The sequence below is a fragment of the Ursus maritimus genome, unplaced genomic scaffold (assembly GCF_017311325.1).
Source record: "Ursus maritimus isolate PB19 unplaced genomic scaffold, ASM1731132v1 scaffold_6, whole genome shotgun sequence".
NCBI classification, from domain to species: Eukaryota; Metazoa; Chordata; class Mammalia; order Carnivora; family Ursidae; genus Ursus; species Ursus maritimus.
The window spans coordinates 8,667,277-8,684,413 of NW_024426774.1; the positions used below are offsets into that span (position 1 = coordinate 8,667,277).

A 17,137-nucleotide genomic window follows, 5' to 3' on the forward strand; every position below is an offset into this window, starting at 1 on the left:
CCCCCAAAGACCCCACGAAGAGCTCGAAGGTGAAGGTCGCCTCCACTCACCCTCCTTGGCCTGAGGCAGCAGGGGCGTGCAGTGTGGAGTTCGCTGGGGGAGGTTGGGGGGGGCCTCGGCCTGGCGGCCTGGTCTCATTGTCACAGGAGCTTTCCTCCTGGACCCGTGTCACACCCGCACCTCATCTTTCTGCCCCGGGGGGCCGACAGGCACCCAGCGGCTGTTGGAGGCCCACGTACACGTCAGGCTGTCCTGACCAGCAGCCAGCGGGCTCTGGTTCTGCAAAGTACCGCAAGCCCCAGGCTTCAACCACGCCCGGCTTCTACCTCTGCTCACTCACGTCCTGGCCCAGGTGGGCCTCTGCTGGGGTCTCAGCAGGCTGAGAGCAAGGCGTCAACATGTGCGTCCCCCTCTGGAGCTCGCCATCCGCCTCAAACTCATTCAGGGTCTTGGCAGAATTCAGGTCCTTGAGGCTCCAGGACTCAGGCCCCGTGTTTGTGCCGGCTGTTGGCTAGGGGTTCTCGGCGCTGGAGGCCCCCTCTCCGTGTGGCCTCCGACTACCTGAGGTGGCAGGAGACGCTCCCCCGTGTCCAGGACTGAGTTGTACGCGGCATCGCCTGGACACAGGAGCACCCGTGTGCTCCGTGCGCCCCCCCCACCCAGGGAGGGCTTCACCATGGCGCGGGCACAGGGCAGGAACTCCAGAGCCGCCTTAAAGGAACTCCCACAAACAGATTATTTTGTGCTAGTATCTTTAGAGAAATAAAAATTTTTACACAGTCTCTGCCTCGAGGAACATATAGCCTGTTATAATTGTATAGGGAAGACCAATGAACAAGCAAACATATTGATATTACAAACTCATTTTTATCTCCAATAAACAGATGAAGAGACTGAACCACACTCACGCACACACGCGCACACGCGCACACGCGCACACGCGCACACAGCACCAAGACCTCAGGGCGTACAGTCAGTGGGCGCGGCAGAACTTCCCACCCTCAGTCAGTTCTGATCAGCCCTCGATTCGTAAGCAAATCGTAGGTTTTCAGGAATAGAGCAATTTTTTTAAAGATATATTCATTTATTTGAGAGCGAGATATCGAGCAGGAGGAGGGGCAGAGGGAGAGGGAGAAGCAGGCTCCCCACTGAGCAGAGAGCCGGATGCGGGACTCCATCCCAGGACCCTGGGATCAAGACCTGAGCTGAAGGCAGACGCTTCACCGGCTAAAAGCCACCCAGGCGCCCCAGGAAGACGGCAGTTATTACAATGTGATTGTGTCATACGGATTCTACAGGTCTGCGTGTTTTCTGCGTGTTTTCTGTGACTGTGCGGATTTCCGTCCTTCCTCCACCATGAGGCGAGAACTCAGCCTGCGGTCCAGCCTCTGCTGCCTGCTCTCTCCGAGGGGTACTTCCCAGGCCAGGGAGCAGCCCCTGAGGCGTCCTCGCCCCGCTGTGCCCCTGCGTCCCGCTAGCTTTCTCCCGGTACTCTGCACAGTTCCGTCCTCGGCAAAGGCGCCGGGACCACCTGAGAGGGAGCCGCGGGCTGGCTGGCGGCCACTCGTGCTCACGGATGTCTCTCTGGGTCGTCTTTAGCTCCTGCCTCTGCCGGAGCTGGGGTCTCCAGGACACCCCCACTCAGCCCTGCTGTCCCATGCCTCTCCCTCCTCAGCACCCATGGATGTACGCGGTTCTTGCTGCCACTGGGATTCGGCGTCTCCGAAACACCTTGCCTGTGAGATACGGAAGGCTTTTCCTGATGTTCGCGCTGGAAGGTTTGCGGAGGCAGCAGGTGCTGTGTGCTCGGCACTGGTGCTGGCTGGCGGCCCTGGCTCCCGCACTCGGGGCTCACAGCCCGCAGGCGCCCCGGAGCCCCCAGGGAGGAGGTTCGCGCTCGCTCTGCAGAGTCACCCACACTCCTTGCACTCCTCCGACAGTCTGTGCCACTGCCAGCGGTGGGCCGGCCATCACGGACCCCCATGGCAGACGTGCCGGGCCTGCAGCCACCCCGCACCAGTGTGGCCGCTCGACGCACGAGGCTGGGGGCCGAGGGTGCCGTCCCTGCAGCAGAGGTCACTGGGCCCACATGCCTTTGTCTCAGCCTAATCACATCTGCAGAGACCCCCTCTCCAAATAGGGTCCTCCTCACAGGTTCTGGGAGCTGGGCCATGGACGTGTCTTCCTGGGGGGACAACTGGCCCATGGCGATGAGTAACGCTGCAGTTAGCTCTGAAGCAGCGGGAGAGACAACAAGAGAAACCAAGTCCTCACTGTCTGCTTGGATGACCTGCCTCAGCACAAAACCCAAGCGGGCTCAGCGAGGGTCAAGTTCCTTGTCAGGTAAACAGGCCGTCACATCCCGGGCCCACCCTGCTGCTCCTTCACCGGACACTCGGAGTGTCCTCTCAGGGGCTCCTGCACTGATGAGGGGCCAGGGGCTGCTGTCTCTCAGTCTGTCCCCTGGACCGAGAGTCCTCCTGGGGCCACGCCCCGCCCGGGCCCCGGCCGGAGTCATCCCTGAGGAGGAAGAGCAGCCGGGCTCCCTGCCGCCCTGACCACAGGGAGGGGAGACGAAGGCGACCTCGGCGCGGATGACGGACGTATCGCCCTGCGCCCCATGACAGCAGCCGTGTCTCTGGAAATCCCGGTCCACAGCCTGAAAACACATTTATCTCCAACTAATCTCAAAACTCTACTGAAACGAACTGCTTTCCTTTTATAAACCCACGAAATAAAAATAATAAAAATGTAGACGGCAAAGAGTGTTCCATCACCTGCACGGCATCCTGGGAGCTGAGGTGTTGGGGGACGCAGGGCTCGGGTCCGGCTCTGAGGGGGCAGACGGACGGAGGTGCCGGATGGACGCGAGGGGGGTGGAAGCCAGGTGTGAGCATGCGGCTCGCGGACCCCAGGACCCGACGGCAGGATTCAGGGCAGCCTCGCAAACAGAGCAGGAGGTGGGAATGTCTGTAAGGAGAGCGGGGCTCCAGACACCCGGCCTCGCACCCCCTCGCCCGGGTAAGGGACGCTCCACACCGCGGACCCCGGTGTGTAGGAGGTAGGAATGCCCAGGGCAGGGTCAGGCCTTCCGCCTCCGGCTCCCAAGCTGCTGTGGCCACAGCCTCAGCCTGTGTGTGTCCCCTACAACCTCCAGACAGGAGGGGAGGCCCCCCAAAAATCTGCAGGACCCCGAGACAGGCCTCAGTGGGCGATACTCGGGAGATGGGAATGAACAGCCAAGGATGACCAGCCATTTAAGGGAAGCAGAACAGACTTCAAAACAGAAAGAAAAGCTCAGAGAAAACTGACATTTCTGGAAAGAGAATTTTTTAAATTTGTCATCAGGTGGAAAAGGAGAATAAACAGAACAGTATGACTTAACTCTCTTCAATCCAAGAAAAATCAAGAGAACAAGAAAGATCTCTTTAAAACAAAGACAAGTGAAATAAAAATTTCAGTTAGAAGGTTAGAGTGTAAAGTTGAGGCAATCTCTGTTAAATTACAAAATGAGGAAAGAAGACAATTTTTAAAAACTAGAGAAAGAATCCATGGGGCTTGCCAGCCGGCTAACGGGAGTCTCCAGCAGGTGGGAGAAGACAGGAGCAGAAAAAAGACGACCAGCACAGAGAGAGCAGAACCATCCCAGGCCGCAGGCCGAGGGCTGCAGACCTCAGTCGTCCGGAGAGGCTCAGTGGCTCCCATCTCCAGCGGCTGAGGTTCCAGAAGGCTCCACCGTGGAACCAGAGCAAGTGGACAGGGCAAGGTTCCCACAGCCGCAGAGCCAGCACTTGAAGCCCTCCTCGGGCACTGCCGGGGTGCTGGAGGCCAGGGTGCAGGACGCTGTCCCCAGGCCGTCCTGCAGGGTGAGCCTCCCGCCAGTGCGGCCAGCCTTCCCCACGGGCAGTGTCCCAGTGTCGGCCCGTCCCCCACACACTCTGGGCTGGGGGTCTTGAAAGCCTGGGGTGCCGGGAAGCAAGCTCACGGCAGGGCTCAGCACCCGTGGTGTCAGCGTCTGGCCACCAGGCCCAGCCTGGTCCTCAGGAGCGGGCGTGCAGAAGCAGGTGGGGCTGTGCCTCGGAGTCGCTCAGCAGGCGTCTGCTGTAGGCCCAGCTGCGCGGACTGGGCCGCCTCTCTTGCAAGTGAGAGGTTGCATGGTTAGAGGGTCGTAATAGCAAGGGGAGGCAGAAATAGTAAAATAAACTGTCAAGGTGTAAAACTTGGCTTGAAAGAGGCTGTCTGCACCTGGGTGTGTCCTCCGGGTGAGGGGCTGAGCCACCGACACCACCTTGCGCCCTCCATCCGAGTCCTGCACCTCTGAATGCCCTGGCCCAGCCGCTCCCTGGGCTGCGAACAGCCTTCGGACTGCACGTGCCCACTCGCTCGCAAGCCAACTTGTGCTCCTCCCGTGGACGAGCCTCCCTGCCTCCACGTCTTTATAACCACACCTCCCGGAAACGTTCACTTATTTAGCTCTTTTCAGCTGGGAGATTCTCCTGAAGGGGGTCCTTGTGGGGCTGGTGTCCTGATCAAACGTCTGCCTCCCCCTCCCTCTGAAGCACTTGCCTGGAGCCCACGCTGGCCTTGCTGTGCTGCCACTGGGGCTGGACGTCTCAGGGATGCAAGCTGCAGGGGCCGTGGGTTAGCCATTTGGTGCCCAGAGGAACCCGAACTAAGAATTCTGTGACTTTCCAGATCCCCACTCGGAGCAATGCAGTTCTAATTAGAGGAGCTTCCATAATGGCCTCTGGGTCCCCGATGGAAAAACACTGAGCGCTCGGGGTCCACTCCTCGAAGGGGACAGGCGTGGGACATTTCCCGAGTCCTCCAGCCGTCTGGGCCCCCAGGAGCCAGCACACCATGACGCGACATTGGCACAAGCCACCCCGATGCACACAGCCTGCCCTGCACCCAGGCCAGTGCCAGGGGACACTTCCAAGCTGGACCCAGGGGGACCGTGCAGTCCCTGCGTGCGGGCAGTCGTGCTTGAACAAAGCACGTGGCTCCGTGGGCCTGTCTGTGCCCCAATTCGGTGTCCCAGCTTCAGGGGACGTCTCCTGGAATGAAACCAGCATCTGCAGCCCCAGCTGGCCCTTTTGTTTCCTGAAAACAGAGAAGCGAGGGAAGGTCCGTCAGGTTCTGCACGTCTGTGTGCTCTGGGAGTCTGTGTTTGAACCTGCTGTGCCCAGGCCTGGGACCAGCGCTCTAGGCATCCACGGAAGGACCTGAGTGCATCTACTCCACTAGCTTTGATTTACTGCCCCTGCCCCTTCACTGCTGCGCACCACGCCCTGCGGCCTCCCTTCGTTCTGACCACCTTCTTCTCAGGGCAGAGAACTCGGGCGGGGAGAAGCTGAGCGTACAGGAGCAGCAGACTGGGCTGGCAAGGAGATGGCGTCCACGCAACAGCCCCGATGAGCGCGGATAGGGAATGACACCTGGATGCAAACTGGCCGGGTCCCCCGGGCGCCCTCCTGGGAGCCAGGGACCGCAGACAGGCCGGGCCTGCTTGGCAACAGCAGGGTTGGGGATCGGACTCAGACACCAGCAAACCGCATCTGCCGACATCGGGCACAGCATCCAGAGAAGACGGTGGTGGTGGACAGAGGAGGGGGAGAGGGACCTGTGTCACAGAGGCCATGAGCACTCTGCTCTCAAGAAGCTGGTGGACCTTCTCCAGGGTGGGCAGCGGTCCGTCCACGGTGGGCTGAGCAGGCAGGAGCCAGGCGGAGGTCTTGACCTATGAAGGGACCATCACAGGTCACTACGGTGACAGAACCTGGGCAAGGAGCATCCATGAGGCCGGGTGACAGCGCCAAGTCCCCCAGGAGATGACCTAACCCCTGGGGCCCCTCGGCGCCTCCTGTCCCCCACCCACCGTGCCATCAGGGGCCCAGAGACCTCTGCATCCTGGCATCTTCCCTGGAGACTCACGCCCATAAATCTAGAAACACCACCAGCAAACACGGTTCACAGCCACACGGTGCCCGGAAGAGCAGCGGAGACGGAGATAACCCAGCATCTCCCAGATCCTCTGGTGCAGCCACCAAGTACAGTCGTCTCACCCACGGCTTATCAGAGACAACATGGACATCAGTGTGAACTGCGTGAGAAAGTCTGTGTGAAGATATTCACAGTAACGTAGACAACACTGGGTATTGCTAATAACCACGTAACCCACACTGTCATCGGGTGTTGGACGGATACAGATACAGATCGGCGCTAACGGCATCACCGTGCTGCCAACAGGGGCCACCTGCACCGAAATACGGGTGAGATGCATGTATGACGTAAGCACACATGGAATCCTGGACATACAGCCGTGTGCGCGTGTATCCGGGGGCCCTGGGGGTGCCCTCAGCTGGTGGCCGGGCGAGGGCTGAGCCCCAGGGGCAGGTGTAAGGTGCTCAGGATGGAGAGTCGTGCTCCATGCACACACAGCACGAAGGAGAGGGGAGGTGTCCTGGGAAGACCGCTCTCAGACGCATGGACCCATTTCCAGGCGCAGAGCACGTGCTCCCTAAGGGCACCCAGAGTTAGCAACGCCAGGGGCGGCGCGGACGTTTGCGGAGAGCCCGCACATTCGATGTCAGCGGCAAACAGGTTTAAACATTCAAGTGAGATCTTGGTATATTAGTCACCATACAGTACATCCCCAGTTGTTGATGCAATGTTCCATGATTCATTATTTGCATATAACACCCAGTGCACCATGCAATACGTGCCCTCCTTTTTTTTTTTTAATGTTTTTTACTATATTATGTTAGTCACCATACAGTACATCCCTGGTTTCTGATGTAAAGTTCGATGATTCATTAGTTGCATATAACACCCAGTGCTCCATGCAATACGTGCCCTCCTTACTACCCATCACCACACCCCCAATAATCAACTGGAGGTGGGCCGGGGCAGGAGCGGCCAGAGGGGCCGATGTGTCGTGACCCAGAACAATTGGGTCTGGGGTGAGATCTTCCTACATTTGTATGTTAATAATTAAATCTGAATTCAGGCCTTGTGTAAGTTTGACACCTTCCATAATAAGGAAGTTTTCTAAAGTCAGATAGAACCCCGAACAGCCCCAGGAGGCATGTGGTGAAGGGGGCGTCCTCTCCGGCCCCAGAGCCCTGCTGCTGTGACTCCCGCTGAGGCCCAGCTCTGCCATGTGTCGGCCCAGAACTGTCCCTGAAGCCAGGGCAGACACAGCCACCCTCGTGTGCAGGGAGAGGGCCACACGGTGTCCACACTATGGCTCGTTTCCGTTTGCACAAAGCCCTTTGCCGGCAGCCAGTCTGATGAAATGACTCGGCGACGTGCCTCGTTTCTGACTCCTCTCTGCGGGGCTAGGGGCTCTTCCAAGACCCGTAACTAATGCCATCTTGTGTCTTGTCCCCAGCTTGTCGGGGTGCCCACGAGCCACGTCAGCCATGAAGAAGGCGAAGCTGTCAGGAGAGCAGATGCTGACCATCCGACAGCGGGCCAGCAACGGTGAGCACCCCTCCCCGGGGCTGCTTGGGACGGGTGCCCGGACCCAGCTCCGCCTGCCCTGAGCCCCAAGGCTGCAGAGCCTCTGCTTCGAAAGCTCGGGCAGGATTATTCCGGCCACATCTGAGAAGCCAGTGCGCTCAGTGGGAGGAGGGGGGCATCCCCAAACTTGCTGGGATCCCTAACAGTCCCAGTGATTTTCTCCCCAGAACCCCAGCACCTCCCCTCCCCCCACGTTGTGCTTCTGCTTCCAGGCCCTCCTGCAGGGGCCGAGTCCGGGACAGCACTCCTGTCCCTCTGCGCTCAGCTTCCCAGCTGGCGGACAGTCTGACCACTCCCGAGCACCGTCTCCCTCTAAGGGCCTGTGGGCACCTGGGGCATGGAGTGGAGGGGTCCCCCGGGAGGGCCGGGGCCCCAGCTTCGTCCTTGTGAACCCACCTGCCGCCAAAGTTCCTCTGGGGCCCCAAAGTCAATACTCGTGGTGTGTTCATGGTCACTGGGGACGTGGCAGGGAGGAAGCACTGTCGGTCTGCTGGCTGAGGGGACAGGCCATGCTCACCCGGTAACAGGGTCCTTTCCATAGTTTTCCTAAATGGGACATTTTCCAATTTTTGTGGCTTTTGTTGATGATTTCTGCGCGAAAGGTCCCCACGCATGGCTCGAACGAGTGCTCCCTGCACGAGGGCTGTGAGGCACCCGAGGGGACACCGGTGTGTTAGGTGAGCCCCATCCACGCCGAGTCGTGCGCTGTTGGCCGTGAGGTCAGAGTTCATGAATCAACACTGTGCATTAAGGAAGTGTCTTCAAGCAGAAATACACGTAACACAAGCTCACACATTGACGGGCCGGTGAACGTGAGCAGAGCCGGGCAGGTGGGAGCCACTAACTCGGTGTTGGTGGGAACTCCGTAGGACGTCACCCCAGGGGCTACTGAGCGGAGTGCAATCTGCAAGCTGTCATCAAACTGTGGCCTTGGAGGCCAGGAGCTGGGCCCCCTCCTCAATGCTCGGAGGACTTTGTGAGCAGGGGGCTGATGCGGAGCCGGGCCGACTGTGGAGCTGGGGCGGCAGAGGTCCAGGGCAGAGACCTCCCTCACTGTGGGCTCCTCAGAGTGCCGAGCACTGCAGGACGTGGGTCACGCCTGGGCAAAGTCCCTGGACCCATCCCAAGAGCTGCGTGCCACGGCCCTGGCCCCAGGGACCCTGGCCTCCTGCGCTGAGGCTCTACCTGAGGCGGCCTCCCCCGGAGGGAAGGCCAGGCGGGCCAGGGCCCCTCGGCCCCCGCCGGTCACCTGACTGTTCACAACAGGTCTGGTAACAGCTCGGGGACTCTGTACGTGGCCTGCACTGTACTGTCCTTAATGCGTGGCCGGCCACAGACCAGAAGACGGCCAGGGTCACAATGTTTGCATCTCGCAGGCGTGGGCGCCAGCCTCCCCGCTCCTGCTTGACAGGCGCTGCGTGCCAGAGACCCATCTCCCAGACGTTCTGGGACCCGCTTGGTCGCCCCCAGGCCTGAGGCTGCTGTGAGACGTCAGGCCCACCAGTCCCTCCTCTCAGGCATCGCGGGGCAGCGCTCATCACCGGGAAGAAACCGCCACTGACACTTTCCAAAACACCCCGCGTGGCCTGTCCCCCCAGAAGACCCTGTGGTCAAGCAGAACGGAGGCCAGTGGTCTGCTTTGTCGGCTTCTGATTGTTAGTGAAGGAGGCAGCCGCGCACTGGGCTGGCAGCGCAGAGCAGGAAAGGAAAGGAAACACGCACGGATCCGCAAGCCCGGAGGACGGCTGTTCCCCGGGCAGGAAGTCGCAGGGCATCTGTCTCAGGGCGTCAAAGGGCTACGTCTTTTCCGAGGGGCAGCGGGATCCAGAGTCCTCTCCGTGGCCCAGCAGTCTGCGCCTGGACACGGGAGGCCTGATTCCAGGGTGGGGGCAGGAGCCTGGCTCCCTGCGCTGTGGGCACAGGCCAGGAAGCTCACGTCCCCCAGAGCACGAGCTGTGGAAGCTGGTCCAAGTGGGTCTTCCCGAGCCCGGGGCCCAGACTGCAGCCTGTCCTTCCTCGTCTGTGCAGACAGTCTTTGTGCCAAGACGAGTCCTTCTTACGAAGCCCGGAGTCCACTTCTTTCTGTGCCAAGGCTGTGGCGCGGAACGCAGACAGTCAGGCATCACCCGCACCCCGTGTGGCTAACTCACAGGCAGCGCACTGCTGCTCCTTGGGGGACGGGGCATGAGCACCCCGCTCTCCTCAGCACCTGTGCCCGTCCTTCAGAATCAGCTCTGGCTCTGGTGTTGCCCCCACTCCCTCTCTCTCTCTCCTTGAATATCGTGAGCGTAAAATCTTACCTTCTGCTTTTACACTTCCGTAACAAACGTGTCCGGAAGCTCCCATCCCTCCGCACCCTGGCCTGCACGGGGCGCCAAGACCTCAAGGAGACCACCCTGACGTTGGTGGAGCTGACTCAGCAAAGCCGCTCCTGCACTGGGCTCCCGCTCTTTCTCTCAAGTGTGCACCTGCTTGGAAAGGAGCTGTTCTGAGTGTCCTCGAAGCCCTTTCCGGCTCCGAAATCCCTTGTCCGTCCTTCCCTCCTTCCTCCTCCTCGTTTTGTTCTTCAAGCTTAGAGAAGAGTCTGCTCTGATCTCTTCCCACCAAGGCCACTGTGATTTCTGTCTCCCACTGAGCGAGCTCCCAAGCAGCCGGTGTGGGACAAGTTACCGTGGCCGCCTCTCAGAAGCCCCCTGCTGCCCCTGCCTGCCCGCCGGCATCACCACCTGCGGCCCTGCTGGCCCTGGCTCTGTGTTGGTTTTCTGTTAGTTTTTGCCAAGGAGAGAAGAAAATGAGATAACCAACCCCTCCTTTTCCTTTCCTTTATGATCATAGAAGACAGGAAGCTGAGGGAAGGAGCTGTGACCTCTGTTGCACAAGGAGGCTGCGGGCGACCCTCTGTTGGCCCTGCTGCCGGCAGCGGTCTCACCTGCAGCAGGTAGCTACAGACATTTAGCTCTAGCTTAGCCTGCCTCGAGGGGAGGGCTCCACGAGGGGTTGTGGGTGTCGCCCGGAGACACGGGCCTCAACAAGCAGGCCAAGGCACGGGCTTCCCGGGGCACGGTCGCTGTCCCCACTGCACCCCGGCCTGTGCTCCCAGGTCTGGTGCTCTCCCCTCTCCAGCATGGGCATCCTGCGAGCCCTGGGGCCCTCAGGGTGTCCTAGGGGCAGGTACACATAGATGGCTTTAAGGAAATTCGTTTCCAGACTCAAATTCCTCTTGACTCTCTCCTGAATCCAGGGGACCGAGAATCCGTCCGTCTCCTGCCAGCTCCCTCCCTGCCCCTCATGCTGTGCCACTCGCCCCATCTTCGTGGGAGAAAGGCTGCTCGGAGTTGGGCCCAAGCGTTGGCCGGCACCCAACAGGGGAGGCCTGGATGGCTGGGCTCGGGGGGTGCAGCCCAGGAGGCCGAGGGCAGGGCACGAGCGCGTCAGGGGGAGACATGGCAGGCACACTGTTCCTGTTTCCTGGAGGCCAGACCTCTGATGCTCACCCATCCATCTGTCCAGCAGTCCTAGATGGAAAGTCAGAGATGGGCAGGTCGTCACGGGGACCCTTGCTATACTTTTAATGGACCTGAAATGACTTCCCTCAGGAAGTTGATCTGACCTGCAGACTGGTCTGGTGATGACCCGGGATCTGCCAGTCGGTCTACACAGTGGACGTCTCTCATAGATCTTATGAACTGAACATTTTGTCCAGGTTTTGATGGACATATGTTTAAGGTACTCTGCAGCATACAATTCCAGATATATATAACACACACATATACACGCACACATGTATGTATGGAGTTATTTAAACTTAGAATAAGAAATTTAGAGGTCAACTTGAAGACTTATAAAAAGGAACTTTTTGTTTTTAATTCTTTAATTCAACAAAAAACGAGGCCCACTGTGCTAGACCACATACCACATTTTTGCTCTTTCTTTTCCTTTTAATGGTTTGTCAGCTTGCAGCACTGGGTCAGCAGGACAAAACCAGCCCGTGCCACTTTTCAGGCAGGTAAGCGCGGAGCCCACGGATGCTCGGGGGTCTCTGGCTTCTCAGGCAACAGCTGATGTTCAACGGTCCTTTCTAGCCACCACTTGGCAAATCTCACTGAGTCAGGCGTCTTATGTCGATCAAGTTATCTCTTACTATGGCTGTGTCAGGGAGCGACACTTTGCCATGGAGGAATTGCAGGTTTAGAAGGACTAAGAACATTACTCATCACAGACCTCTGAAGTGGGAAGACACAGATTTAGACCCCAGGTCCATCATGTTTCAGATCCCAGGCTGCAGCCCCCCGACTTCTCAAACCCTCACCAGGACGGTGCAGAAATGCGTCCAGCCTTCGGGAAATATCTATCCCAGGTTGTGTGATCTCTGCCTCTGCTTAGATGTTGGTTTCCCATGAAAGCTAAATAGAAAGTCGTCGTGGTTGGACACTCTTTTGTAAAAATCAGATCAGTAAAATGGCCCTCCAAGATTTCAGCCATATTCTCTGGGAGACCACATGCTCTTCTCAGAGCCTTATCAAACTTCTTCTAAGCGTGCATTGGCCAGAATCCAGGCCCAGGACAAAGGTGTTCTATATGCTTCAGTTTATATCAGCTGCCATGGATAGAGTGCTTCTAACAAGCCAATTAAGATGATCTCATTGCAGTTCTTAGGCCCGCTGTTTCCCCCAAGGTTCTCTGGTCTTTATGATAACGTGGTGATCTGGCAACGGCCTGTCCCAAAACGAGTTGTTTTGTTTAGAATTCCACCCCTACACTCTCCGGGGGAATGTGCTGTCTCGATGTTGGGAGCTGGCAGGTGCATGGAGCGTTTATCACTCTCCCTATCAGGAAGTGACCAAAATCAAACGTCTCGCTCGAATGCCGCTGAGGGTCCACAGTGGACGCGGAGGGTCCATGGACGAGCTACACAGCCGTCCAGTGCGGGGTCCACCACAGTGGTGACCTTCTCAAAATGCAGCAGGTCTACTCTTTGACACGGTTAGCCACCTTATATAAATTAAAAAATTACAATTCCTATCTAATGGACATAAGAAACCTGTTCTTTTGTTTGTTGATTGCTTTTCCTCTGCGGAAGTGCATCCGTACAGGGTGGAGAGGTTAGGAGCCATTCCCAGAGGGAACCTGGGGAGAAACATGCCCCTCACTGCAAGGGCCCAGAGACCAGAGCTTCTGAGCGAATAACGGGGTCTTTCAACGTCGCGTGACTCTGGACACACAGCCAGACCTCAGGGGGTGGGTGGAAACAGCCAGTCTGCCCGCGCCTGCAGAAACCGAGATCGCACCCCGTGCTGACGTCGTTCCTGTGTTCTGCGGGAACTCTCGCACACGGCCGCAAGGAGAGAGGTTTTAAGGTTGTTCAGACCTAAAGCACCGAAGAAATAGGATGTGAATCTGAACAGAAACCCTCGATCACAGCACAGCTCCAGGCACGGAGGGCCGTCATGTGGAGGCCGCCGCAGCCCCGTTCGCACGGGAAATGTCCGCACTTGGGCTGTTTGCAGCTTGAAGGAACAGTGAGAGGACAAAAGGGCTTACAAATCAGCATTCTTAGGCCCTGGGTGTCCAGTAATTACATCAGCCACGTCCCCGGCCAAGTCTCCTGCCGAGTGTTAGTGCAGGAACTCACTCAGCCGAAGTCCTGACTGTGGAATTTGCCACAGAAGTCTGGTCTCATGTGGGAAAGGGGGGGAACCTAACAGCCCGCCCCCGAGAAAGGGTACAGGTCATCGCTGGAAGGATTTCCTGGGAGCTGTGAACTGCTTTCGGTGATGCATCTGACGGCGACCTGCGTTGCTGGGGACCCCGTGACACGCGGGCCGGGAACGTGTGCCCAGGGCCTCCGTGGCGGGGCTGGGGCCGTGAGTGAGACCCAGGCTTGGGGTCGGTGAGCCGCGGTCGGTCCCTGTAGGTGGGAGGGTGGGGAAGCCTCGCGGGCCCAGGATCCGCATGTCCTCAGGAGGGCCTGTGGGAGGAGATTAGGGAGGAAGGACCCGCTCACCGGGCCTCTACAGAGTCGGTGTCTCCGGCCTTCCCTCCCAGGTGGCCGCGCCCCTTCTGTCTGCAGACCCGGAGAAGCCCATTTGCCCCGGGGCCCCCAAGGCCTGGGCTCCGTGCCTTCCTGTGGTTTTGTATGAGCTTCCCCTTCTGTGCCCTATGACCCGTGTCCCGGTTGTCAAGGGTGATGGTCCGCCAGCGTCCTGCTCTTCTTCCCCAAAGGACATTCAGCCGCGGGAGACCCAATGGCCAGAATGACAAAGGGTCTGGATCTTTCCCACCCTGGCGCGTTCCACTGCCAGCCACCAGCCCGGGCGCCAGGCGAGGCCCCCAGGGCACAGCCCCTAGGGCACACGCGGGACTGCCACCTCCCCGCCCTTGTCAGTGGAGGCGCATTTTCTGCATCAAAGGGAGGAGTTGTTTGCATCAGTTAAATATTCTCTGTGTAGGGAGCCCTTCAGAAGACCCCCGGAGTCTGCCTCCACCACCACAGGTCTTCCTTGGAGCACGGGCGGGCGGCAGCCCTGAGCACTCGCGGTGTCAGGGGGTTCGGTCGCCTGTGGGCTGCGGTGCAGGGCCTCTCAAGGGCAGGTGCGTCGTTTCTGGGTGCGTCTGCACAGCCTGGCACATCCTCCCAGACAGACAGACAGACAGGGAACAGACCAAGGAGGCAGGTGATGGGCTGGAGCAGGTCACCTGCCTCCAGGATGGAGCCGCTCTGAGCCGGGTCGGGGGTGGCGGCAGCTGGGGCGGGCCGTCCTGGGAGACATCACGCTGGCGTGCGGTGGGGAGGGATCTGTGTGCGCTCGGCTGGTTTTCTTTGCCGTGATTGCGAGGACGGCCACGGGAAGGATGGATGGACACGTGAACTGTCACTATTTTTTTTTTAAATCCAAGAGTATATTTTTCTAGCAAATTCAGTTCCAGATACAAAAAGAACAAAGAAAAGTCAAAATTCTAACTCCCTCTTCACGTGCGATAGCTTTAACAGAGTCCTGTCGCCCGTGCAGGCATAGAAAATGATGAAGAAATCAAACAGTTAGACGAAGAGATCAAGGAGCTCAATGAGTCCAACTCCCAGATGGAGGCCGACATGATTAAACTGAGAACTCAGGTAACAGTTTTTGAGCCCTCAATTTTAGCCGCACGCGCTGGCCCCAGGGACATGCCAGCGGTAGGCCTCGGGGTGCATGCTCCCCCTTCCTTTTGCTCCTTGTCCCCCCCACCCCCTGCATCTTGCCTCCTGCTTGCCCTGGCGACCATGGCCACTGGCCACCTGGCTCCCGTCTGTGCAGGCTTTAGTGAAATGCCTTGTGCAAACAGTGCTGCAAACAGAGGGTCACCTGGCCCTGCAGATGAGCTGCTTTCCTCCCAGGACACGGCAGGCCCTAATGCCTGTGGTCACTGCGCTAGAAAGGGCTCACAGTCCCCAGGGATGGGCAGCCTGGCCCCGGGGTCTGGAAGGCTGTGGGGGTGGAAGGCTGCAGACTCATGCATGTCCCAGGCCCAGGTGCCCAGTGACAGGAGGGAGGGAGGGAGCACCTACTGGGTGCCTGGCTGTGGGGCTGTGGTGCGTAGTCCCACTGCACGCTCACGTAGCCCAGCAGGTAAGCGTCTTCACTCTCGTGTTACACATGCGGGGACTCCTCTGGCTAAGCCAAGGTGGACAGCCAAGCTGCCGCAGCTCAGAGCCTCCTGTCCTGAGTCCCACACAGCGCCCCACATGCCCTGCCACCTCTCCCAGAGAAGCCCGGAGTCCCGGGGCCGTGTGGGTTCTGGGACTGGGCCCTCCTTGCGCTGCCATCACAGGTAAGGCGAGGCACCTCCATCCTGGAAGAAAGCGGGGCTCCATGCCCTCCATCCCTGCAGACCCTTCCTGGCAGCGACAGCGGGGCTGGTAGGGTCCGGGTCTGGCTCAGTCTCAGGTAGTGGTCGCAGTTCTGCTGTGGGCTGGTTCTGTCCGCGGTGGCACCGCATCTCCAGGGAGATGTCCCCACCAGAACACCCAAAAGGGACCCCATGGGTACCTGTGAGAGGGAAGCACAATGGGCAGGCATTCTCTCCCTGCGCCCGACCGTTCGGTGGGGTTGCTCTCATCCCAGCCTCCTCGCCCGTAACAGCCTCGTCCGGCTGTGCTCCGGGCCCTGGGTCGGCACTCTCACATGGCCAAGGCTTGCCTGGAACAGGTGGGAGGTTTCTGTAGCATTTACCCAAATGCATGGCTGTCATCAGCCCCTGGCCGGAGGTCCATAGGAGGTGCTGGCCCCGAGAGGACTCCGGGGCCACACAAACGCCCGCGAGCCCCCACATCAGCAGTGACTCACTTAACCAGACCCGGTGAAAACACCTGCCCTGACTTCCATTCTGCTCACGAGGGTGACGGCCTGTGCGCGCTCTAGCCGCCCGGGGGACTCGGCGCCGCTCTTCTGCTCAGGGTGGTGAGCCGCAGCCGGCTGGACACCCCGTTCCAGCAAAACACACTTGTCCCACGTTCGGCAGAGCTCTCCCGCCCTGGGAAGGGGGCCGGCGGCGGAGCCAGTGCAGCGACGAGGGCGAGAGGCCACGCCCCCAGACCCGAGCTTCCCCGGGGGCCCCGGGCCACATGCTCCTGTCACCCCTCACTGGTCCTTTTGTCCCCGTGTGGGCCGCCACAGACCACGCGGGGCTTTTTGACATCCGGCGTGAAGATGTGCTCCTGCAGGCGTCCGCTCACCTCCGGCGCTGCTGCGTATCCTCATTGTCCTGGCGGATGTCCCTCGGCGGCTCCTCTTCCCTGGAAGGCCAGCGTCTTCAAGTGATGGGAAGACGCTGAGCCCTGCGGTTCCTGGGGCAGGAGGGGGTAGGCAGGTCATGAAGGACAGGCAGCATAGAACGCGGCAGCGCGGGAGCCGTCTGGACCTGGTGTCCGCTCGGCAGCAGAGCATTCCTGCCGATCGGCAGCCTCCGGCCGGCCACCCAGTGCTCAGGGACAAATGAGGCTGCGGCCGCAGTAGCCCCCTTACCCGTCAGCCCTGCGAGTTCCTTTGCCTTCTAACCTTTGGCCAGGGCCCACGTAGCCACCTGACTTGTCTTGGAAAGTGCCGGGAGGTCGGTGGTCCTGAAACTGGTTCTCCTACAGGATGGGGACAGATCCAACCACGTGGGCCCCTCCCTTCACAGACATGTCCTACCAGAGCCAGCCTGGTACTGCGGCATTGCGGGCAACAGCCATACCCACGATTGCTCTAGGAAGAATTTGAGAGGACTGCACCTGCCTCCTCCTCTTCCTCTGACCCTGCCAGAGCAGGAGCAGGAGTGAGCCCCACCCTCCCACAGCTTGGGCAGGGAGGCAGGGCCTGGGGGCAGGGCAATCCAGGACGTTTCTGGGGTAGGTCACTTTAGTTGGGACCCCCGACCAGATCAGAAGTGCAGGAATAGCACACGTCTTCTTACCGCGAACACTGCGCACATCTGTCCAGGAGCTGCTGCTGGAGCACGTACTGTCATTTCTGTTTTCCAGAAACACCCCGGAGTCTGCCCGACTCCCCAGCAACAGCCCTTCCTCCCCCGTCTCTTGGCTCTCTGAGAAAGCAGCACGCAGGCTAATAGGAGCAGGGAATCATCCATGGGGGGG

At 59.4% G+C, this 17,137-nt stretch overlaps 1 protein-coding gene across 4 annotated transcripts in view; it reads left to right on the plus strand.

Annotated features, from left to right (window-relative positions):
- Positions 1-17,137, plus strand: part of MYT1L (myelin transcription factor 1 like) — a 137,915-nt gene that overhangs the window by 118,841 nt on the left and 1,937 nt on the right. For 3 of the 4 annotated variants that reach the window (XM_040622864.1, XM_040622862.1, XM_008686611.2), the window contains exons 18-19: positions 7,394-7,485; positions 14,535-14,638. In XM_040622864.1, the coding sequence (XP_040478798.1) occupies positions 7,394-7,485; positions 14,535-14,638 (196 nt within the window). Of the gene's footprint in view, positions 1-7,393; positions 7,486-14,534; positions 14,645-17,137 lie in introns of all 4 variants that reach the window. The other variant, XM_040622863.1, reaches the window with a different exon arrangement.